Source organism: Anomaloglossus baeobatrachus, chromosome 8 (genome assembly GCF_048569485.1).
Source record: "Anomaloglossus baeobatrachus isolate aAnoBae1 chromosome 8, aAnoBae1.hap1, whole genome shotgun sequence".
NCBI classification, from domain to species: Eukaryota; Metazoa; Chordata; class Amphibia; order Anura; family Aromobatidae; genus Anomaloglossus; species Anomaloglossus baeobatrachus.
In genome coordinates this window covers 234625328-234651381 of record NC_134360.1, presented here as the reverse complement: position 1 = coordinate 234651381, position 26054 = coordinate 234625328, and the positions used below count along the sequence as shown (strand labels likewise).

Here is a 26054-nt window from a genome sequence, read left to right as displayed (position 1 = left end):
CATGTTAAAGTCCCAAAAGGTTCATTAAAGGGAACCTGTCACCAGATTTGACGACTATAAGCTGTGGCCACCACAAGTGGACTCTTATATAGCAGCATTCTAACATCTAATATATAAAGCTGAATGTGTGTGTATGTGTGTGTCCGGGATTGGCATCTGCACAGTCGCAGCTACAGCCATAAAATTTTGCACACTCACACGTCTGGACCCCGAGAGCGTCATAGGCTATGTTTTGAGGGGAAATTTTAACCCCGCGCTTTACAGTTATTCTCCAAAAAACCTGCCTCCATTAAAGCGAATGGAGCTGGGAGCCACAGTGCAGCCAGAACTTCAGAAGAATGCGCAGCCACGCCCTTATATGGAATGTTGGCGTGTCACAATGCAGCCAGGGAAAGAGACAGACACAGACAGGGTAAGAAGACATAGACAGGGTAAGAGACAGAAACAAAGAGACAGACACAGACAAAGAGACAGACTGACAGGGAAAGAGACAGGGAAAGAAAGGGAAAGAGACAGACAGGGTAAGAGACAGACAAAGACAGGTAAAGAGACAGACAAAGACAGACACAGGGAAAGAGACAGAGGGAAAGAGACAGACAGTGAAAGAGAGGGAAAGAGACAGACAGGGAAAGAGACAGACAGGGAAAGAGAGGGAAAGAGACAGACAGGGAAATGACAGACAGGGAAAGTGACAGAAATAGATAGACAGACAGGGAAAGAGATAGATAGACAGACAGGGAAAGAGATTGAGACAGACAGGGAAAGAGACAGACAAAGAGATAGAGAGACAGAGAGATATACGGTATACAGAGGGGGAGACAGACAGAGAATGGGAGAGAAACAGAGAGACAGTTACTATCCCGGGCGTTAATACATTCTATCCCAGAGGAATGTTATTACATTCTATTTTGTTAACAACAGTTATTAACCCGGGCGAAGCCGGGTAGTACAGCTAGTACTGTATATAACAGCCGAGGCCGATCTGTAGAACATAAAAAACACTTTTATAGTACTCACCTAAGGGGCGGTCAGGTCCGATGGGTGTCGCTGCTCTCTGGTCTGGCACCGTCCTCCTTCTTCTGAGGCCTGGGTGCATGATGTGTCCTACGTCATCCACACTAGCCGACATTGAGGTCCTGCACACCCTCACTTTGATCTGCTCTGCTTAGGGCAGATCAAAGTATTGTAGGCGGTCTTTAAGTTTTCCATGTGCATGCACGTTACACTACTTTGATCTGCCCTCAGTAGGGCAGACCAAAGCGCGCCTGTCCTCAGCAGGGCAGATCAAAGGGCGCCTGTCCAGGATGCAGACGAGTCATCCACACTGCGCTGGGTAGAAGGAGGATGGCGATTGCCGCAGACAGGAAGTGCTGGTCCGGAGAGCAGTGACACCCATCGAACTGGACTGCCCCTTAGGGGAGTATTATAAATTTGTTTTTTTTACATTATACAGGCGGGGTCTGGGGTCATATATAGTATTCTATAATTCTCTATATAAGGGCTCAGTGGTGCTGGCCGCAGCTTATAATCGCCGAATCTGTTGACAGGTTCCCTTTAAGAAAAAAAAACAAAAAAAAAATGTTCATGTGTAACACAACAGAATTTTTTACAGGGGGTGTACACAGAGCAGACCCCATGATAAAAATAATAAATGAGTCCACATTAGAGTTGAGCAAAATGATTTTAGGACCCTGGTTGACCATCTACATCTGTACTCCGTGGCCAGGGAAGTACAAATGTTCTCCCCGGACACTCGATTGCTCGCAACCCCTGGTCTGGCTGCACGGAGCACAGATATACATCCTGGACCAGGGTCCTGTGAATTCTTGTTGCTCAAATCTAATCCCCACTATTTTGCTGGTCAGACAGTAAAGGGTGCTTTACACGCTGCCACATCGCTAGCGATTGTTAGTGATGTCGCGAGCGATAGCACCCACCCCCGTCGTTCATGCGATATGTGGTGATCGCTGCCGTAGTGAACAATATTGCTACGGCAGCGTCACACGCACATACCTGTGCAGCGACGTCGCTGTTGCTGCCGAACAATCCCTCCTTCAAGGGGGAGGTGCGTTCGGCGTCACAGCAGCGTCACAAAACGGCAGCCCAATAGAAGAGGAAGGGAGGAGATGAGCGGCCGAAACATGCCGCCCACCTCCTTCGTTCCTCCTTTCCGATGGACGCAGGTAGGATGATGTTCGTCGTTCCTGCGGTGTCACACATAGTGATGTGTTGCGCCGCAGGAACGATGAACAACCTGCGGAATGAAACACCAACGACATTATGATTTGGAGCGACGTGTCGTTTTTTGCCGTTTTTGCAATCGTTGATCGTCGCTCCTAGCTGTCACACGCTGCGATGTCGCTAACGACGCCGGATGTGTGTCACAAACACCGTGACCCCGACGATATATCGTTAGCGATGTCGCAGCGTGTAAAGCACCTTTAACGCTCCAGCCCTGTACCTACTGCTGAACTACACAATCTCCGGAGAAAACTCCACTGTGCAATGCCTTTCTCAGCTTTCCTTTGTGGCTTATTTTAAGCTCACATACTCGGCTTATCTGCACGTCCATGATGAGGCCCCCAAGACGTCGGACTGCAAGGCAGGAAACATTAAATAAACAGGCTCCCCTCGTCATGGTCACTGGCCTGTCAGGTAGAAATTATTACTGAGCAGATAAGCTAAACTGGAGATATTCATCTTGGGACACAAATCAAAAACTCTTTATAGGCCTTTTTTTTGTTATTACTAGAAACAGCCAAGAAAGGTCCTTGCCGACTCTCCATATAACCTATGACTAGACATCAGCGAGATCTTTTCTTCGATGTTTCCAAAACATTTAACGGCAATTAAAGACAAATTGCGGCGGCCTCTTACTGACCTGCTTGTTGGCTCTCGGGCTTGAAGTTCTCCCGCTCGGATGTTGTTTGAGTGGAGTAAATTGAGGACAACAAGTTGAGGGAATTCACCAGCTGGTTCTGGATGGAGCTGAGTTTGGACGCCGGCTGTTTTATGGCACTGGCCAGATCTGGATATCCATGCTCTAGACATGTCCACTGTTCCTGAAGAAGATCCTGGATTCGCTTTACGTACTGACCGACAGAAGCATCTGCAGGACGTTGATGGATAGTGGGACAATGCCTAATATTGGCCGGTTCCTCGTAATTGCAGGATGTTATATTATCACACGTTTGGGGTTGGAGGGTTGGTGGACCTTCTTCGACATCAGCCTTTGTTACTTTTTCTGTTTCCTTTTTTCTACATTTGACATTATGATCGACCAACATATTATCTTGGACAGTGGTGTCACCCTGCTGGTTGGACACAGACACACTACAGCCAGTGTCATCCGGCGGTGGATCTAGGTCTACCGGTAGGACACTACATCCCACTGACCGTGTCTCGACACGGATGTTGGCGTAGGTGTTTTTATCAAAACTTTCCATTTTCTCCATCACTTGGTCCTCTTCGGTGTTGACCCCGGAATCCGTATACTGTTTACTTTCTACTTCTCTTCTGCTTTCCTCTGCACTTTCCAACATTTTGGTCAAATCTGTAATATACACGTCCTTGGCCTTCAATTCATTATTTTGCTTCTCTACCAATACCCTTATATTGTGCACTTCCTTGGCCCGGTCGTCCAGTCTTTTGGTCAAATCTGTTACCTGCTGTTTGATTGTTGAGATTGGCGAATCGCTCGGATTGTCATAACTGAGCTGTCCGTTGACCTCTCCATTTCCGCTCTCCAAACTCCCCGTTTTTGCTTTGCTTTCCAAAAATTCGGACTCCTCTTGATCTTTTAAGTTCTCTAAAAACTGAGAAAGCGACTTAAGCTGAGCGTTTAGTTTACTGTTTTTTCCTTCGAGGACATAAATTGTTTTTTGAAGTTCTGGAATGGTTTTTATCTGTTCTTCAAGTTCTTTGATCTTTTTGAAGGCGGCAGCCAACTGGTCATCGGGCTGGATACGTGAAGAACTTACGGGCTCTTCCGAGGAACTCAGTCTACTGCTGACGTTATGTGCAACCTTTACATAATGGGTTTGATCAGAAGACATTGTGCTTTGTGGAAGGCTGGCTGGAAGACTAGACGCTCGAGCGAATTGTGGGCGATCCCTGAAGACGCTAAAATCTTCAGGCGCCAGCTCCTGTAGAGTGGCATCGCTTGTACTGTCCTTCCTCCGATAGTTTAACTCGTGAACATATCTCAACCGTAAAGAGGAGTCGTTTCCTGAAAACCCATGAGAGTCTTTTGCGTCGGATCTGTAGCTATTCGGGCTCCAGGTTCTGCTCGAGGCGGCAGTATAGGACTGTGACCCATTTTCCGGAACGCTAAAATTACGAGGCAGGGTGCTAAATTTGGATTGCTTTGCTCGTCTGTGGATGTGGATCCTCTTGATGGTATTCCCTTTCTCGATATCGTGCACGTATTTCAGAAAGTCAAGGTCCAGGTGAAACCCATAAGGGGTCTCCACAGAATAGGAGACCCGATTTTCCTTTAGTTCCTCCTTTGATGCAACATTTTCTCCTTGGGGGGAAAAAAAGAAACAAGAAAGAAACTTAATAATCCCAGACAGTCTTCTGTGGCTCAAACATTCATTAAAATAGTCTTAACCAACCGTCAGTCAGTTCAGCATTTAGTGCCTCATGCATTAGTGATGGCAGCGGTCCCTGGTGAACCCCTGGGTTGAATATTGGTCTCATAAAACACGAGCTCAGTGCGCAGATACCACACTTAACTGCATGTTATTGGATAGGAAGAATCAATGCTTCTTATTATTGTCTGCTTCATAAGGGGAACGAGACAAAAGGAGCTGCTACAAAGGGAATATTAGGGGGCTGCAGGTACCACACATATACTACACCGCCATTACCCAGATATCTTCCCTACATCCAGGAATATGAGAAGAGGGCAAATAAAATCAATCACATTCCCGAGGCTGCATTTTCTATAAGCTCTAATAATTCTGCAGGCTTCAGAGCTAAAATCATCCCTGCATGTTCAGTGTCTATAAAGATCTTGCTCTGATCAGTTATATTCTGAATGTATAGTACATAGGGATTCCATCAACAGAATAGTGAGTGCAGCTCTGAAGCATAATGCAGGATGTAACCCAGGATAAGTAATATAATGTATGTACACAGTGAGTGCAGCTGTGGAGTATAATACCGGATGTAATTCCTGATCAGTACAGGATAAGTAATGTAATGTATGTGCACAGTGACTGCACCAGCAGAATAGTGAGTGCAGCTCTGGAGTATAATACCGGATGTAATTCCTGATCAGTACAGGATAAGTAATGTAATGTATGTGCACAGTGACTGCACCAGCAGAATAGTGAGTGCAGCTCTGAAGCATAATGCAGGATGTAACCCAGGATAAGTAATATAATGTATGTACACAGTGAGTGCAGCTGTGGAGTATAATACAGGATGTAATTACTGATCAGTACAGGATAAGTAATGTAATGTATGTGCACAGTGATTGCACCAGCAGAACAGTGAGTGCAGCTCTGCAGTATAATACAGGAGGTAACTCAGGATCAGTACAGGATAAGTAATGTAATGTATGTACACAGTGACTGCACCAGCAGAATAGTGAGTGCAGCTCTGGAGTATAATACAGGAGGTAACTCAGGATCAGTAATGTAATGTATGTACACAGTGACTGCACCAGCAGAATAGTGAGTGCAGCTCTGGAGTATAATACAGGAGGTAACTCAGGATCAGTACAGGATAAGTAATGTAATGTATGTACACAGTGACTGCACCAGCAGAATAGTGAGTGCAGCTCTGGAGTATAATACAGGAGGTAACTCAGGATCAGTTATGTAACATATGTACACAGTGACTGCACCAACAGAATAGTGAGTGCAGCTCTGAAGTATAATACAGGATGTAACTCAGGATCAGTATAGGATAAGTAATGTAATGTATGTACACAGTGACTGCACCAGCAGAATAGTGAGTGCAGCTCTGGAGTATAATACAGGAGGTAACTCAGGATCAGTACAGGATAAGTAATGTAATGTATGTACACAGTGACTGCACCAGCAGAATAGTGAGTGCAGCTCTGGAGTATAATACAGGAGGTAACTCAGGATCAGTTATGTAACATATGTACACAGTGACTGCACCAACAGAATAGGGAGTGTAGCTCTGGAGTATAATACAGGATGTAACTCAGGATCAGTACAGGATAAGTAATGTAATGTATGTACACAGTGACTGCACCAGCAGAATAGTGAGTGCAGCTCTGGAGTATAATACAGGAGGTAACTCAGGATCAGTTATGTAACATATGTACACAGTGACTGCACCAACAGAATAGGGAGTGCAGCTCTGGAGTATAATACAGGAGGTAACTCAGGATCAGTTATGTAACATATGTACACAGTGACTGCACCAACAGAATAGGGAGTGCAGCTCTGGAGTATAATACAGGAGGTAACTCAGGATCAGTTATGTAACATATGTACACAGTGACTGCACCAACAGAATAGGGAGTGCAACTCATTTATTCATTCATGGAGTCAGAAAGAAGCTACATATTGATAGCAAGTGGCCACTCATTTGATAGAGCACCACGTACTACCACATTTCTCCTGTAGTGGTCAGTGTATGAAAAACGTGTGGTCTCCGGCATCTGATGATTAGGAGCTGATGGATCATAGGTGGGACAACACTGTAATTGAAATGGGAGACCAAAATATCTCACGGGACAATAATAAAGCCCTGTATTCGGGGTATATAATCTTTCCAGACATTATTCTTTTAAATGTTCTAAATTACTGTATTTTCAAAAGTTAAATCCATTTGGTAATTATTGTTTTGCTCCGTTCACGTTAATACAGAAAACATTTGTGTTCTAGGTGATGACCCATTTTACAGAGTTTGATAGCGAAAGTTAAGTGAAATGCAAATTACTTCTCCACTTTAACAACGGTAATTAATCAAGCCGTGCGGCCGGTGGATGATACACAGCAGCAGAGGAAGATTCATCGATTTAATAAGCAGTAGACGCAGCAGATAGATCATTTGGCTGCTGCAGATTATTTTAGGACTCATAGAATGTAAAGTTTGGGGGGACTGTCCTTAAAGGGGACCTATCAATTATATTACCACCAGCCAATCACAGGCTAGGGATACACGATACTTGGAAAGACATAATACAAGATCGTAATGCCACAAAGAAGGAAGAGGAATAGGGACCAAAGTGTCTTATTTGTCTAACAGAACGCACCAAATGTATCACAAATGTCTCCTATCATCATTCATGTGATAAATCTGTTGCGGCTTGCATCTTTCTAATTTCATGTTGCCTAAACTTAAAGGGCTTGTCCATTATTAGAAAACTATTCCTGTTTTCTATCAGAAATAGCGCCATCGCTGACCATGCGATGCTGATAGAAAGCAGCCATTATTTTCTAATAACGGATAACACCTTTAAGTGTCTTTAAGGGTCAAGAGATGAATAATTGGATATTTAATAGAATGTAGCTAGGGTTAGTTTCTGTTGAACAACTATAAAAATGCTTCCACAATGTGACATTCATTGTGCTATTTGTCCATTGACTATAGAATACAATATAAACAGATAAAGAATACCCACAATGCCCTTCACAGAGCTGCACCGCCCTGCATCTACCATCTTACCTGTCCTCTCTACAATGCTGCACCGCCCTGCATCTACCATCTTACCTATCCTCTCTACAATGCTGCACCGCCCTGCATCTACCATCTTACCTATCCTCTCTACAATGCTGCACCGCCCTGCATCTACCATCTTACCTATCCTCTCTACAATGCTGCACCGCCCTGCATCTCCTCCACATCTCCACCTACCATCTTACCCGTCCTCTCTACAATGCTGCACCGCCCTGCATCTCCTCCACATCTCCACCTACCATCTTACCCGTCCTCTCTACAATACTGCACCGCCCTGCATCTCCTCCTCATCTCCACCTACCATCTTACCCGTCCTCTCTACAATGCTGCACCGCCCTGCATCTCCTCCTCATCTCCACCTACCATCTTACCCGTCCTCTCTACAATGCTGCACCGCCCTGCATCTACCATCTTACCTGTCCTCTCTACAATGCTGCACCGCCCTGCATCTCCTCCTCATCTCCACCTACCATCTTACCCGTCCTCTCTACAGTGCTGCACCGCCCTGCATCTCCTCCTCATCTCCAGCCACCATCTAACCCGTCATCTCTACAGTGCTGCACCACCCTGCATCTCCTCCTCATCTCCACCTACCATCTTACCCGTCCTCTCTACAATGCTGCACCGCCCTGCATCTACCATCTTACCTGTCCTCTCTACAATGCTGCACCGCCCTGCATCTCCTCCTCATCTCCACCTACCATCTTACCCGTCCTCTCTACAGTGCTGCACCGCCCTGCATCTCCTCCTCATCTCCAGCCACCATCTAACCCGTCATCTCTACAGTGCTGCACCACCCTGCATCTCCTCCTCATCTCCACCTACCATCTTACCCGTCCTCTCTACAATGCTGCACCGCCCTGCATCTACCATCTTACCTGTCCTCTCTACAATGCTGCACCGCCCTGCATCTCCTCCTCATCTCCACCTACCATCTTACCCGTCCTCCCTACAGTGCTGCACCGCCCTGCATCTCCTCCTCATCTCCACCTACCATCTTACCCGTCCTCTCTACAGTGCTGCACCGCCCTGCATCTCCTCCTCATCTCCACCTACCATCTTACCCGGCCTCTCTACAGTGCTGCACCGCCCTGCATCTCCTCCTCATCTCCACCTACCATCTTACACGTCCTCTCTACAGTGCTGCACCGCCCTGCATCTCCTCCTCATCTCCATCTACCATCTTACCCGTCCTCTCTACAATGCTGCACCGCCCTGCATCTCCTCCTCATCTCCACCTACCATCTTACCCGTCCTCTCTACAATGCTGCACCGCCCTGCATCTCCTCCTCATCTCCACCTACCATCTTACACGTCCTCTTTACAGTGCTGCACCACCCTGCATCTCCTCCTCATCTCCACCTACCATCTTACCCGGCCTCTCTACAGTGCTGCACCACCCTGCATCTCCTCCTCATGTCCACCTACTATCTTACCCGTCCTCTCTACAGTGCTGCACCACCCTGCATCTCCTCCTCATCTCCACCTACTATCTTACCCGTCCTCTCTACAGTGCTGCACCACCCTGCATCTCCTCCTCATCTCCACCTACCATCTTACCCGTCCTCTCTACAGTGCTGCACCGCCCTGCATCTCCTCCTCATCTCCACCTACCATCTTACCCGTCCTCTCTACAATGCTGCACCGCCCTGAATCTCCACCTCATCTCCATCTACCATCTTACCCGTCCTCTCTACAGTGCTGCACCGCCCTGCATCTCCTCCTCATCTCCACCTACCATCTTACCCGTCCTCTCTACAGTGCTGCACCACCCTGCATCTCCTCCTCATCTCCACCTACCATCTTACCCGTCCTCTCTACAGTGCTGCACCGCCCTGCATCTCCTCCTCATCTCCACCTACCATCTTACCCGTCCTCTCTACAATGCTGCACCGCCCTGAATCTCCACCTCATCTCCATCTACCATCTTACCCGTCCTCTCTACAGTGCTGCACCGCCCTGCATCTCCTCCTCATCTCCACCTACCATCTTACCCGGCCTCTCTACAGTGCTGCACCACCCTGCATCTCCTCCTCATCTCCACCTACTATCTTACCCGTCCTCTCTACAGTGCTGCACCACCCTGCATCTCCTCCTCATCTCCACCTACCATCTTACCCGTCCTCTCTACAATGCTGCACCGCCCTGCATCTACCATCTTACCTGTCCTCTCTACAATGCTGCACCGCCCTGCATCTCCTCCTCATCTCCACCTACCATCTTACCCGTCCTCTCTACAGTGCTGCACCGCCCTGCATCTCCTCCTCATCTCCAGCCACCATCTAACCCGTCATCTCTACAGTGCTGCACCACCCTGCATCTCCTCCTCATCTCCACCTACCATCTTACCCGTCCTCTCTACAATGCTGCACCGCCCTGAATCTCCACCTCATCTCCATCTACCATCTTACACGTCCTCTCTACAGTGCTGCACCACCCTGCATCTCCACCTCATCTACATCTACCATCTTACACGTCCTCTCTACAGTGCTGCACCGCCCTGCATCTCCTCCTCATCTCCACCTACCATCTTACCCGTCCTCTTTACAGTGCTGCACCACCCTGCATCTCCTCCTCATCTCCACCTACCATCTTACCCGTCCTCTCTACAGTGCTGCACCACCCTGCATCTCCTCCTCATCTCCACCTACTATCTTACCCGTCCTCTCTACAGTGCTGCACCACCCTGCATCTCCTCCTCATCTCCACCTACTATCTTACCCGTCCTCTCTACAGTGCTGCACCGCCCTGCATCTCCTCCTCATCTCCACCTACCATCTTACCCGTCCTCTCTACAATGCTGCACCGCCCTGAATCTCCACCTCATCTCCATCTACCATCTTACACGTCCCCTCTACAGTGCTGCACCACCCTGCATCTCCACCTCATCTACATCTACCATCTTACACGTCCTCTCTACAGTGCTGCACCGCCCTGCATCTCCTCCTAATCTCCACCTACCATCTTACCCGTCCTCTTTACAGTGCTGCACCACCCTGCATCTCCTCCTCATCTCCACCTACCATCTTACCCGTCCTCTCTACAGTGCTGCACCACCCTGCATCTCCTCCTCATCTCCACCTACTATCTTACCCGTCCTCTCTACAGTGCTGCACCACCCTGCATCTCCTCCTCATCTCCACCTACCATCTTACCCGTCCTCTCTACAGTGCTGCACCGCCCTGCATCTCCTCCTCATCTCCACCTACCATCTTACCCGGCCTCTCTACAGTGCTGCACCACCCTGCATCTCCTCCTCATCTCCACCTACCATCTTACCCGTCCTCTCTACAGTGCTGCACCACCCTGCATCTCCTCCTCATCTCCACCTACCATCTTACCTGTCCTCTCTACAGTGCTGCACCGCCCTGCATCTCCTCCTCATCTCTACCTACCATCTTACCCGTCCTCTCTACAATGCTGCACCGCCCTGAATCTCCACCTCATCTCCATCTACCATCTTACACGTCCTCTCTACAGTGCTGCACCACCCTGCATCTCCTTCTCATCTACATCTACCATCTTACCCGTCCTCTCTACAGTGCTGCACCACCCTGCATCTCCTCCTACCATCTTACCCGTCCTCTCTACAGTGCTGCACCGCCCTGCATCTCCTCCTCATCTCCACCTACCATCTTACCCGGCCTCTCTACAGTGCTGCACCGCCCTGCATCTCCTCCTCATCTCCACCTACTATCTTACCCGTCCTCTTTACAGTGCTGCACCACCCTGCATCTCCACCTCATCTACATCTACCATCTTACACGTCCTCTCTACAGTGCTGCACCGCCCTGCATCTCCTCCTCATCTCCATCTACCATCTTACCCGGCCTCTCTACAGTGCTGCACCACCCTGCATCTCCTCCTCATCTCCATCTACCATCTTACCCGTCCTCTCTACAGTGCTGCACCGCCCTGCATCTCCTCCTCATCTCCATCTACCATCTTACCCGTCCGCTCTACAATGCTGCACCGCCCTGAATCTCCACCTCATCTCCATCTACCATCTTACACGTCCTCTCTACAGTGCTGCACCACCCTGCATCTCCACCTCATCTACATCTACCATCTTACACGTCCTCTCTACAGTGCTGCACCGCCCTGCATCTCCACCTCATCTACACCTACCATCTTACCCATCCTCTTCACAGTGCTGCACCGCCCTGCATCTCCTCCTCATCTACATCTACCATCTTACCCGTCCTCTTCACAGTGCTGCACCACCCTACATCTCCTTCTCATCTACGTCTACCATTTTACCCATCCTATCCACAGTGCTGCACCGCCCTACATCTCCTCCTCATCTATGTCTACAACCGTACCCATCCTCTCCAGAGTGCTGCACCACTGCACATCTCATCCTCATCTATGTCTACCACTCTAATTGTGCTCTCCACAGTGCTGCACTGCCCTACATCTCCTCCTAACCTCTGTATGCCACCCTACCCGTCTTCTCCACAGTGCTTCTTTTCCCAACATCTATGATTACGTTTCTACATGTGCTCTCCATTCTGCTAATAGCCCTAATGCCCCCATACACATTAGAATAAAGATCACCAAACCTAACAGTCTAATGTGTATGGGAGCTTTCCAACTGTCTCCCAACAGATATTAGCTTAATTACTGATATTCACAGTTCGAAGCATGCCCTAAGAACATGGGTTTTTTTATGCAGGTGTATCACAATCACTAATCTAAGGGTGCATTCAGATTGGCCGACCCATCTATTAAATGACCACCTACATAGAAGCCAATCAGCAGATGTTCAACAGCCTTTTTAGACATGTTGACTGTACTTTCATACGCTCAGAATGATTGTGTGCATAGAATGTTATGTTCTTGGCAATACACATCGCTTTACACAGGACAATGTGCTGCCAAGATCGATAGTTTTACTCATTCTTTAGATGACTATTGGTCTCTTTAGACAGGTCCATAATCAAGAGATGAACTTTTTGGAAATGCTTGTTCCCGATTATCGTCTAGGGTAAACGGGCTCCTGTTGCTTTTTTGATATACTCCCACCTTACAATCTGATTCCTTCAATTAGCAGTATAACCCAGATTCTCAATATAACATAATATCTAATGCCTCATATCTTATTATTCTTAGACATACATACCATTAGTTTTCTCCATAGTTGCTCTTGGGGTTAACTAGCAAGCTTCATCCACGTAGGAAAATGGGTTACAACCTAGAAAAAGAAAAAAAAACAAAGAAAATATCAGACATGGCATTTTAACTAAACCACCTGGTGCTGCACTTGGAGATTTAGCACAAAGCTCCTGAAGATGCAAACTCGAAACACAAAATCAATGCAATCACTTCCATTCAGCTTCCCCGTTCCCCCATTCTTTCCGCCTCCGCTAACCTACAAATAACACGACTCTTTCTCACCAGGTGTTTATTTACTTGAAAAAGAAAAAAAAATCACTTTATAGATCAAAAATAAAACCGCTCTGACGGAACAGATTGTTCTAGCTGCAGTACATATGTTGGCAGTGTTATTTGTAGAAATTAAATGCACACCCCCCCTCGCTGTGTACATGTCACTCTGATCACGGTGGATGACGGCTGCAGGAATAATTTCACAGTCCGATGCCAGTATACACCAAACAAGTAGGCACCGGAGCTACCCCCCCGTCACTGGGTATGTCGTCAGAAGCCCCCCCGTAGCTGCAGACATGACTATAGGGATTTCATAGCTAATATGATGCAAAAAAAAAAAAATCAAAAACGATTCTCCGGGGCTGAACATCACCTGCTTTATCTCCGTTCCAAAACTAGATCATTAAAAAAATTTGCATATCTTATATAACGTTCGCACATTAAGATTTTAACAAGCGACAGCAGAAATGAGATGCAATTACTCGCCCGGTGCATTAACTAATACATAATCCGGTCTAAAACCAGACCGAAAGGAGCTGGAGAGAGAGGAAAAAACACATTAACAACCGCTCATTAACACCATCGCCACCTCGGAAAGCCGGAGGCTGTCATTTTCTTCTGCATTGCAGAGGGAAAAAAAAAGAAAAAGAAAAAAGGAATCCCCGATGGGGAAGGAAGCAATCAGATTTCCCGGGAAATGACATTGCCTGGTTGTGACATTGAGGGTCTCTCCTACCTGCCCAGAAGTTTGATGTTACCTCCTGCTCCCATATGTTTACAGCAGACGGCGATGTGCGAGTTCTCCCGATTATCAGCCTGTCAGGTGACCAATGACCTTGACAGCAGAGCAAATAAAAAAAATAAATAGTTTTTATTTTGGGAGCTGCTGTTTTCTATATTTTGTAAAGAGGCGAAAACTTCGGCAAATATCAGAACGAGAGGGGGGAGGGGGGGAAAAAAAAGTTATGAAAAAGAATACAAACAACAAAAATCAAAAAGCCTGGGTCTGTGTAATAATTAACTGCAGACCGTGTATTTATAATAATAGAACATTGTGCAGACACGGGCGAGATCACAGGAGACGGCATGCCTGGCCGAGAGGAGCCTCCCGAAACATTAGTATGCGCACAGTATTATTCATCTTCTTAGTTAATGCCTTCAAAGTAACAGACTGCAGACCCTGAATGGCTGCGAGCCGTATTTTATCTTCAAAAAAAAAAAGCACGAAATGTGGAATGGAATTCTAAACGGCGGATACAATGTTATTTTATTTTTGTTAGAGGGGGCTCTAAGATGGAAGAGTAGGTAAGAGATCATTCCTTGTAGTGATGGGAGGGGGGAGGAGGGGTGTGCGGCTGCATAATGTTCAGGACGATTAGAGGTAAAAATGATCCGTTTGGTCTGCAATAATTGGATTTTGTAGGCTTCTCTTCTCAATCATTTAGTTATTATTTGCTTTTTGTCTTATGTTAACCTTTTCCTATCCTGAGTCCCCCCCGGGGGGGGGTGACATTCCAAAAATTCCGTTAAGGCCCCGTTACACGCAACAACGTATCTAACGATATATCGCCGGGGTCACGGATTCCGTGACGCACATCCGGCATCGTTAGCGACGTCGTTGCGTGTCACATCAACGAGCAGCCGGAAGGAAAATACTCACCAAATCCTCCATCGTTGACACGTCGTTCATTTTCAAAAAATCGTTGATTGTTGAGCACGCAGGTTGTTCGTCGTTCCCGAGGCAGCACACATCGCTACGTGTGACACCCCGGGAACGATGAAGAACAGCTTACCTGCAGCCGCCGGCAATGAGGAAAGAAGGAGGTGGGCGGGATGTTACGGCCGCTCATCTCCGCCCCTCCGCTTCTATTGGGCGGCCACTTAGTGACGCCACACGAATCGCCCCCTTAGAAAGGAGGCGGTTCGCTGGCAACAGCGACGTCGCTAGGCAGGTAAGTAGTGTGACGGCTCCTAACGATTTTGTGCGCCACGGGCAGGATTTGCCCATGACACACAAACACCGGGGGCAGGTACGCTCGCTAGCGATATCGCTGCGTGTAAAGCCCCCTTTACGCTCCTTTGTCGGGCCACTGCCTCGTTTATCATTCACATGTGAATAAATTGATTTCCTGTTGATTTATTTTACAAACTTCATTCATATTGCAAAATTCTGTTTTGACGTTTTTTCCCCCCCAATTATAATAGGATTACAATGGGCAGAACAGGAAATGTTATTGGATAGGAAAAAGTTAAATAATTAATGGGAACTTTCAGGACGATTTTACTACCAAAACTAGCAGCATCTTGGCATCCGTCATAGCCCAACAATCAAAATGAGCCCTGTCTTGCAGTAATGTGAAGTGCCAGCGCTGAGATATCAAGCTGTGAAGTCATATGCAAATTAGCTTTGAAGTCACTGACACGCCCCTAATGCTCTTCCAGACTATTTTACATATGGCTTCAAAGCTTGATATCTCAGTGCTGGCACATCACATCACTGCAAGGCAGGGCTCAATTTTATTATTGAACTGGGACCTTTACAGCTATAGTAGTTAAAGTAGTAACATTAGTTTTGACAAGATTCCCTTTAAGCTTTTTTTTTTACCGTATATGTAAATCGCACTGGAATTAAAGGGGTTTTCCAAGTTCTTCAGCTGGGATACAATTGTACAAACTACATAAAAGGTTAGATACCTGTTCTGAAAAATAGATAATCCATTAAAATGCTGTGAAAAACATAATATTGGATTAACACAAGTATTAAGGGATACATTTTTTCCTTGTCGAAAGTACCAAATTGGTATAAGGAGACCTATAAGCCATGAAATGCTCCTCTGGGAATTTAAATATGAAAATAGCCTCATCAGAGAGACATCTCTAATATATAAAGCTGAGTGTATGTGTGTGTGCGTGTGTGTGTGTGTGTGTCCGCTAAAGGAAACCACATCGTCGCATTTACAATCACGAGATTTTGCACAGATGCCTCATTTGACTCAGGGAACGTCATAGGCTATGTTTTGAGGAGAATTTTTAGCCCTGCACGTTACAGTTATTTGCCAAAAAACCTGCCCCCATTAAAGTCAATTGGAGCTGGGAGCCACAGTGCAGCCAGAACTTCAGAAGAGTGTTGGTGTGTCACAATGCAGCCAGAGAAAGAGACAGACAGACACAGAGACAAAGAGGGAAAGACACAGTCCGAGACCTACAGGGAAAGAGACAGACAGGAAAAGACACAGACAGAGACAGGCAGAAACAGACAGACACAGATAGACTCAGACAAAAAGACAGACACAGACAAAGAGACAGACAGGGAAAGGGACAGACAGAGAAAGAGATAGAGACACACAGACAGGGAAAGAGACAGAGAGACAGACAGGGAAAGAGACAGAGAGAAAGGGAAAGAGACAGAGAGACAGACAGGGAAAGAGACAGAGAGAAAGGGAAAGAGACAGAGAGACATGGAAAGAGACAGACAGGGAAAGAGACAGACAGGGAAAGATATAGAGAGAGAGATAGGGAAAGAGATAGAGACAGACAGGGAAAGAAACACAAAGACAGACAAGGAAAGAGACACAAAGACAGATAGACACAGACAAAGACACAGACAAAGAGACAGACAGGGAAAGGGACAGACAGGGACACAGGAAAAGAGACAGAGAGACAGACAGAGAAAGAGACAGACAGGGAAAGAGACAGACAGACAGACACAGAGTGAGAGAGGGAGACAGACAGAGACTGGGAGAGCGAGAGACAGAGAGACGTTTGCTATCCCGGGCAACGCCGGGTACTACAGCTCTACAGCTAGTACAGTATATAAGTTCCCAGAGGGAACATTGCAGGCCTTTTAAGAGGGCTTGTCTCTTTCCATAAGGAGAAACGTTATCCCTTATATGCCCTGTCAGAGGCCTCTCCTGTAGCTAAATCAATCCTGCTTTGCACTGATGGGGCAAATAATCCCAAAAACATGTGTCTGTAAATTGAGTTTCTAGTTTGGCTTTTTATCCTAAGTCACGTGGCAGGGCCCTTGAAAGGATTGATTTTTACTTTTAGGGTTGCTACATCCAAAAGGTATAAAAGAGGAAAAAACAATGTTTTAATTCATTTTTAGAGGCTTTTTTGGCTTAAATTGTTGCAATCAAATGTTATAATAAAGTTTTTGATAAATGCACTTGATTTTGCATTTTTCCATTTTTTTCCCTGCCTTCTTGGGGCAGTCGTTTTTATTTAAAAATGCAGGGTCTTTTCTATGGCGCTTCTCCATAGGATTCTCTATATAGTGTGAAAATGCCATAAAACTGTATTTAAAGTAAAAAAAAAAAAATGCCTTCAAAAAGGCGCGAAAAACCACATTGGCGGTTACCTTTTTAACATGAGTCTTTAGGGGGTTAAAATGCTAAGTTTAGCCACTCTAATGGCACCTGATATGGAGTGAGGTTTTACATACAGCGCCCCGATTATATTAAAACTATACAGTTTGGTTACCTGTGCAAATCATCACAAAGATACAAAGGTCTAAAGTGGACAAAAAAAGGGGGAAAAAAGTGCCCAGATCTGCAAAACACACAGTGCGCTCTCCCATGGGTGCCTCTCCAAATAGCAGAATACTTGCACTATTTTCTTACTGGAAAGTTATAAATGGAGTCTTTATTCTTCGCGCACAGATGAAGGCAGAAGTCTGGTGTTTTCGTTATATACTTGCACGGAATTGTCTTTCTTTGATAATCCGGAGGCGACGATATTAAATGCCTTCTGGTAGCTCTGAGCTTCCCAAATGGTACAATCTGTGTCTGGACGGCTGAGAACGGCACAGTTAATTCCCTTAAATTGTCACTGTCATTTCAATAAACTTTGCATAAATGAATAGTACAAGTGAATATCAGAAAAATCTGTTTCTAAATGAGATTACAGCTGCCTATGGAAGTCTATGGACATGAGGAGGAGGAGCAGAGTGAGCAACAGATGGTGTAAATGTTTTAGCTCACCCCCTGAAGCAGGATGCACACACACACTGCTCAGTACGGCTGTATAATGCTCTCGCTCACCTCTGTGTGTGCCGAGTATTGGAAACATCATAGCAGTTAGGCGGCTTTCACACTAGGTTTTTTTAACATGCGTCATGAACGTTTTTTTAACGCAAAAACGGATCCAGTGCAAATGCGTTTTCATTTCAATGCATTTGCAGTGGACTCGCGTCAACATGCGTTCACCTGCGTTTGCGTGCGCGTGCGTTATAGTGAGGATCCAGCGACTTGCAGTTTTTTACTTTTTTCAAAAACGCTACTTGTAGCGTTTTTGAGCTGCGTCCAAATACTGCAAATCGCTGGATCCAGACTAAACAGCATGCAGACGCATGTGAACGCTGGCATGCTGATAGACAGGATCCTGCTTGCTCTACTGAGCATGCCCAGAAACCAGCCTGGCGTGATCAGTCCCTCTCTCCCCCTCCCTCTCTCTCTCTCTCCCCCGCCTGAGAGCGGCGGACGCTCGTAACCAAGGTAAATATCGGGTAACCAAGCAAAGCGCTTCTTAGTTACCCGATGTTTACCTTGGTTACGTGTCCAGGGCGCCAGCTCCTAGCAGCTGCGGGCTCGTAACCAAGGTAAATATCGGGTATTCAAGCAAAGCGCTTCTTAGTTTCCCGTTGTTTACCTTGGTTACGTGTCCAGGGAGCCAGCTCCTAGCAGCTGCGGGCTCGTAACCAAGGTAAATATCTGGTATTCAAGCAAAGCACTTCACTTAGTTACCCGATATTTACCTTGGTTACAGCTTACCGCAGCTGTCAGATGCTGGCTCCCAGTCTATCACATTCAGTTCCCCTCACTCCCGATCACATGACTCCAATGCCCGCCCATAAACTTCAAGTGACAGGATCCTGCAAAATAACACATGCGTTTTTCTTTGCAAAAACAGGATCCGCTTTTCCAGCAAAAAAATGTTCATGATGCATGCTAAAAAAAAAGTAGTGTGAAAGCAGCCTTAGTCGTCTCCCACTAATTCAGATTCACTAATTCCTGTGCCAACCTTTGACATGAAGAGTAATGTTGCATGCAGACAAATCTAATGGAACCTGCAATAGATTCTTTAACAATACTATTTACTGCATTTCTGTAGGATCTAACCAATACACGTCCAATTAGCCATCTTGTTCGGAACTTTCAGGCAAAACTTGAAACCCATCTCTTCTAGAAAGTTACAGCCTGTAATGACCCCACTGCCATCTCCCCACCACCAGCCGCTGAAGCCCCCAATCTACTGTCCCCCCCATCATCCTGTAGAATGTAAGCCTGGAAGGACAGGGCCCTCTCCCCTCTGTGCCAGTCTGTCATTGTTAGTTTATTTACTGTAATTTATGGTACATCTGTATTTTGTATGTAACCCCTTCTCATGTGCAGCACCGTGGAATCAATGGGGCTCTCTATAAAAATAATCATACTAATACTAATAGTTGGAGCTCCACGCTGAAGGGCCTTCACCAACCTATTTGTGGCACTGGATATAGCCAGGACTGATGTTGATAGCTTACAGACTCTACAAATACCGTATTTTTCGGATTATAAGATGCACTTTTCCTCCCAAAAATTTGGGAGAAAAATGAGGGGTGCGTCTTATAATCCGAATGAAGTTTACCGGGAGGTTGTGGAGAGGGGTTAGCAGGGGGCAGGGGCAATGCTGCTGTGCTGTGGCTGCGGGCGCTGCGGCTGTGCTAGGGCGGTGGCTGTGCTGGGGCTGCGGGAGCTGTGGCGGCTGTGCTGAGGCTGCGGCTGCAGTGGCTGTGCTGGGGCTGCGGGAGCTGTGGAGGCTGTGCTGGGGCTGCGGCTGCAGTGGCTGTGCTGGGGCTGCGGGAGCTGTGGCAGCTGTGCTAGGGCTGCGGCTGCAGTGTCTGTGCTGGGGCTGTGGGCACTGTGGCTGGGCATGGAAGAATTTAGTAAAAGCTTTAAACAAAATTTAACCCTGAAAGGGGTCTTCCTAGGATTGCACATTATATCCTCTCAATAATATGGGAACTACATGTTGATTGCTGGAGTTCCAAATGCTGAGACCCCTAGTAATCCAGAGAGTAGGACTCTGAGCGTGCCCATAGCGGTCCCATACATAATGAATGGTGATGTGCATATGTAACTGCTGCTCATTTCGTTGGGTGGTGAGGGCTGCAAATAATGGCGCCCGGAGCCTGCGCGTGCACAGATGGAGCTCTCGGCTCAATATCTCATCTGTGTACGCGCCGCCTTCAGTTTATTGATCGCCCAGCAGCAGACTTAAGGAAAAAGGGACCTGGAGGCTTGTCATTGAGCCAATAGCTCAATCTGCGCATGCGTCAACTCCGGGCGCTATTTCTTTGAAGCCCGCACCGCGGACAGATTTTGGGACAGCATCTGGGACACCTGACGCACCGTTGGCAGCATCGCCCTGCTCCAGCACCACCACTGCCTCTTGTGACCCCACTCCACCACCGCTGCCGCTCCCCCCAGTAAGAGACCACCAGATTATAAAATGGACCCCATTTTTTTCACCTTTTTTTCCCTCTAAATTTGAGGTGTGTCTTATAATCCAGTGCATTTTATAAACAGCAAAATACAGTACTTCTATTCAACTGCATCGCCGTCAGCAGCGCTTGTCTTCACCTGTTTCATCAATAATGACAAGGGAAACGTTTCTGCAGAGTTTCCCTTTAAGGATTATTTAAAGGGACTGTTGTAAAGCCGCATACAATCAGGATCTGTGGTAGGCAATGAGTGTATGTAAATGAAAATCTCCAGAATGCCAGCCATTAATTCCAGCATGGACACACACAAAGGAGGGGAAAACAATCTTTGCACAGAAGAGGATTTTTTGCTGCAATTCCAGAAATATCTGCGGCCTCACTGGGAATATTTGTTCGTTCTGAACTCTTTCACTTCCACACAGGAAATTGATGTAATGAGTTTCCATTATGGTGAATGGCCGGACAATGCTTTCTCCCTAAACTTCTCCCTGTACAGTATCTTATCACCCTGCTTAATGTTGGGCTGGGCATGGAAGAATTTAGTAAAAGCTTTAAACAAAATTTAACCCTGAAAGGGGTCTTCCTAGGATTGCACGTTACACCTTCTCTATAATATGGGAACTACATGTTGATTGTTGGTGTTCCAACTGCTGAGACCCCCAGTGATCCTGAGAGTGGGACTCTGGGCGTGCCCATAGCGGTCCCATAAATAAAGAATGGTGATGTGCATATGTGACCGCTGCTCATTTCGTTCTGAAGACTACTGACCCCCCAAAATTCTGAGGGTCAATGGAGGAACCAGTGCTCGGACCCCAAGCAAACCTCAAGAAAACGCCTTTATCCTTTAACAAGGACTTTCATGGCAGTCTGCAGCTTGGCACAAACATACAGCTTGTGTCTTTAGTACATACAGTATGTAGAACTCTTGTTTTGAACTCCAGATTTGAGACCTTACCTATTGCAACAAAACAATTCAGTGGTATAGTCAGCAACATGGCTGTACAGATGGTTCTTTTAGTTGACAGCAAGCGGATACGGTACATTAAAAACAGCGAGATAAAAATCTAGAATATACAGTATATCAGAAAGTTGCAGAACTTTGCTTATATCTTAATTAGATGTATTAAACAGAGAATCCCTCTGACAGGTTCACTTAGAAAGTTGTGTTGGAATTCTTCTTCTCTGAACCGGTATGTACATTATATCACAAAAGTGAGTACACCCATCACATTTTTGTAAATACCGTACTTTGTTATATCTTTTCATGGGATAACACTGAAGATCTGCCTCTGTGATACAATGTACAGTGTCAGTGCGCAGCTTGTATAACAGGGTAAATTTGGTGTCCTCTAAATAACTCCACACAGCCATTAATGTCTAAACTATTGGCAGTAAAAGTGGGTACACCAATAAGAGAAAATGGTCAAATTGTGCCCAAAGTGTGAATATTTTGTGTGGCCGCCATTATTTTCTAGCTCTGCCTAAACTCTCTTAGGCATGGTGGTCACTAGAGCTTCACAGGATGCGCTGGATCCTCTTCATCCTCCATGATGACATCACAGAGCTGGTGGATGTTACAGATCTTGCGCTCCCCCACCTTCCATTCCAGGAGGCCCCACAGATGCTCCATAGGGTTTAGGTCTGGAGATGCTTGGCCGATCCAGTATATTTTAGCAAGGCGGTGATCATTTTGGAGGTGCTTGGAGTCGTTATCATGTTAAAATATGCAGGGAGGTGATTGAGCTCTGCTTCGTTTTGTCAAAGGACATGTTGGCATTCATAGTTCCCTCAATGATCTGTAGCCCTCACAGCCGGCAGCACGCATGCAGTCCCAAACCATGACCCTCCACCACCATGCCTGACTGTAGGCAGGACACACTTGTCTTTGTGCTCCTCACCTAGTTGCCCGTACACACGCTTCACACCATCTGAACCAAATAAGTTTATCTTGGTCTCATCAAAGCACAGGACAGTTCCAGTAATCCATGTCCTTAGTCTGCTCGTCATCAGCAAACTGTTTGTGGGCTTTCTTGTGCATCATCTTTACAAGAAGCTTCCTTCTGGGACGAAAGCCATTCAGAGCAATGTTCTGCAGTGTGCGGCGTATGGTCTGAGCACTGACAGGTGGATCCCCCACCCCTGTAACCTCTGCAGTATGAGGTGTCTGGTCTGAGCACTGACAGGCAGACCCCCCACCCCTGTAATCTCTGCAGTGTGCGGCGTGTGCTTTGAGGACTGAAAGGCAGACCCGCCACCCCTGTAACCTCTGCGGTGTGCGGCCTATGGTCTGAGCACTGACAGGCGGGCCCCCCACCCCTGTAACCTCTACAGTGTGTGGTGTATGGTCTGAGCACTGACAGGCGGGCCCCCCACCCCTGTAACCTCTACAGTGTGTGGTGTATGGTCTGAGCACTGACAGGCGGACCCCCCACCCCTGTAACCTCTCAAGTGTGCAGCGTATGGTCTGAGCACTGACAGGCGGACCCCCCACCTCTGTAACCTCTGCAGCAATGCCGACAGCACTCATACATGTATTCTGAAAAGACGACCTCTGGATATGACGCTGAGCCCGTGCACTCAGCTTCTGTGGTCGGCCATGGTTAGGTCTGTTCTGAGTGGATCCTGTCTTGTTAAACCGCTATATGGTCTTGGCCACCGTGCTGAAGCTCAGGTTCAGGGTGGTGACTATCTTCTTATAGCCTCGGCCATCGTTATGTAAACCAATAATTCTTTTTTTCAGCTCCTCAGAGAATCATTTGCCATGAGGAGCCATGTTTATCTTCCAGTGACCATTATGAGAGAGTGTGTGAGCGATAACACCACATGTAACACACCTGCCACCAATTAACACTGGAGACCTTGTAACACTATTGAGTCACATGACACCGGGGAGGGAAAATGGCTAATTTGGCAATTTTCATTTAGGGGTGTACTCACTTTTGTTGCCAGTGTTTTAGACATTAATGGCTGTGTGTGGTTATTTAGCGGACACCAGATTTACCCTGTTATACAAGCTGCGCACTGACACTGTACATTGTATCACCGGGTCAGATCTTCAGTGCTGTCCCATGAAAAAATATAATAAAATAATTACAAAAATGTAAGGGGTGTACTCACTTTTGTGAAATACTGTATTTACAAACTGCTTTTCTGTATAAACAAATGCAAAATTGCGAGCTGCTGACAAACACCACTTTGCAGTCAGCCATTTAACAGCAGCTGCTAAGGGTCAAAATGCCTCAAAAGGAAGTGGGCTAATTAGTGCCAAATCCATGGCCGCACAATTCATTACCCGTGACCCGTGAATGGAGCAATTTGTACAGACGAACACATTTATCTTACAAGTAAATTGCAAAAGAGCAATCGAGAAACAGAAAGGTTTATCCTGCCATGGAAAGAAAACGCACAAATCCCCTAGTACTTGTGTGTTACATCCTCATCTGATGAGCCTTACCATAGACACGCTCCAGTATAACAGGCACCCGCTCATGTATAAAGGGGAATAACAGGAGCCGTCAACATGGCTGAATTATTAATCCTGCTGACATGTGCGGGGGCAGCACGCCCATCATCCACCGCTGAAGTCTCACTCCAGTCTCAAGCACTAGAATCAATCACATAAGATATGTCATGATTTATCTCCCATGAACTGTGGCTGTAGGGAAATTATAGCACTACTGTCATTTCAGGCGACTGCTCAGAATAAGTGGTCGGATGTGTATACTAATCTGGCCATAATATAACTCATATTCTACACGTTTCCCCTGTTCAAGCTCTATCGCTAATTTTCAGTTGTCTCTGAGCTGGTGGGTGCAGACAGCAGTAGTGAGCTGAGCAGCTGTGAATCCATCACTAGGGTGACACAAACACTATAAAGCAGCAGCAGTATGGAGGACATTATACAGCAGCAATGAGCCGTGCAACTGTGAATCCAGGTATGGGGGAAACAAACACTATAAAGCAGCAGCCATATGGATGACATTATACAGTGGGACTGAGCTGTGCAACTGTGAATCCAGCTATGGAAGAAACAAGCACTAGACTGCAGCAGCAGTATGGATGACATTATACAACAGCAATAAGGCATGCAATTGAGAATCCATCTATGGGGGAAACAAACACTATAAAGCAGCAACAATATGGATGGTTTTGTACAATGGGACTGAGATGTGCAACTGTGAATCCATTACTTGGGTGGGACAAACACTAGAAAGCAGCAGTATGGAGGACATTATACAGTAGGGCTGAGCAGTGCAGCTGTGAATCCAGCCATGGGGGAAACAGACACTAGAAAGCAGTAGCAATATGGAGGACATTATACAGTAGGGCTGAGCAGTGCAGCTGTGAATCCATCACTTAGATGGGACAAACACTATAAAGCAGCAACAATATGGATGACTTTATACAATGGGACTGAGACGTGCAACTGTGAATCCATCACTTCGGTGGGACAAATACTAGAAATCAGCAGCAACATGGATAACAGTATACAGTAGGACTGTGCGGTGCAACTGTGAATCCAGCTATGGGGGAAACAAACACTAGAAAGCAGCAGTAATATGGAAGACATTATACAGCAGTAGTGAGCAGTGCAGCTGTGAATCCATCACTTGGGTGAGACAAACACTAGACAGCGGCAGCAACATGGATGACATTATAGAGCAGAAATGAGCCGTGGAACTGTGAATCCATCTATTGGGGAAACAGACACTAAATAGCAGCAGAAGTATGGATTACATTATACAGTGGGATTGAGCTGTGCAAATGTGAATTCACCCATAGTGGAGACAAACAATAGAAAGCAGCAACAATATGGATGACATAATACAACAGTAATAAGATGTGAATCCAGCTATGGGGGAAATAACCATTAGAAAGCAGCAGCAGTATGGAGGACATTATACTGTGGGACTCAGCAGTAGAGATGAGCGAACCGGTCCCGGTTCGGCTCGAGGCCGGTTCGCCGACCGGGGGTCCCGTTCGAGTTCGGCTCGTCGAATGTTCGACGAACCGAACTCGAGCCAATAGGCTATAATGGGAGGCAATCACAAACACATAAAAATGCATTATAAATGTACACAAACAGTTAATAAACATTGCCATAACACTTACCGGTCCCCGCGATCCCTTCTGCACTCTGTCTCCTGCCGCTATTCCATCCGATGATCGCTTAATCCTCCCGGTGACGGCACTGCCAGCAGAGATGCAGGACCTATCGTGACGTCAAAATAGCCATGTGACCAGTCACGTGGCTATTATCTCATTGGCTACAGACTGGTCACATGACTATGACACGTCATGTAGGACCTGCGAGTGCATCTCTCCGGTACACGGTGCACATATGTGTATCACCAAGTACCGGCGACATGCTCTAGCACACGGTCGACTCCCCGTTCCGTTAGGGACCGGCTGACACAGCCGGTCATTAACGGAGATCACCGTTGCCATAGCAACGCAGTTAGCGGTGACGTCACCGCTAACCGCGGCTCCGAGAGCACCGTTGCTATGGTAACGCGTC

At 46.6% G+C, this 26054-nt stretch overlaps 1 protein-coding gene across 1 annotated transcript in view; it reads right to left on the bottom strand.

Moving 5' to 3' along the window:
* KANK4 (KN motif and ankyrin repeat domains 4) overlaps window positions 1–26054 on the bottom strand; it is a 202913-nt gene that overhangs the window by 79537 nt on the left and 97322 nt on the right. Inside the window, 2 exon segments of the mRNA XM_075320377.1 lie at window positions 2882–4525; window positions 12788–12859. Of these exon segments, the coding sequence (XP_075176492.1) occupies window positions 2882–4525; window positions 12788–12803 (1660 nt within the window). The 5' untranslated portion in view covers window positions 12804–12859.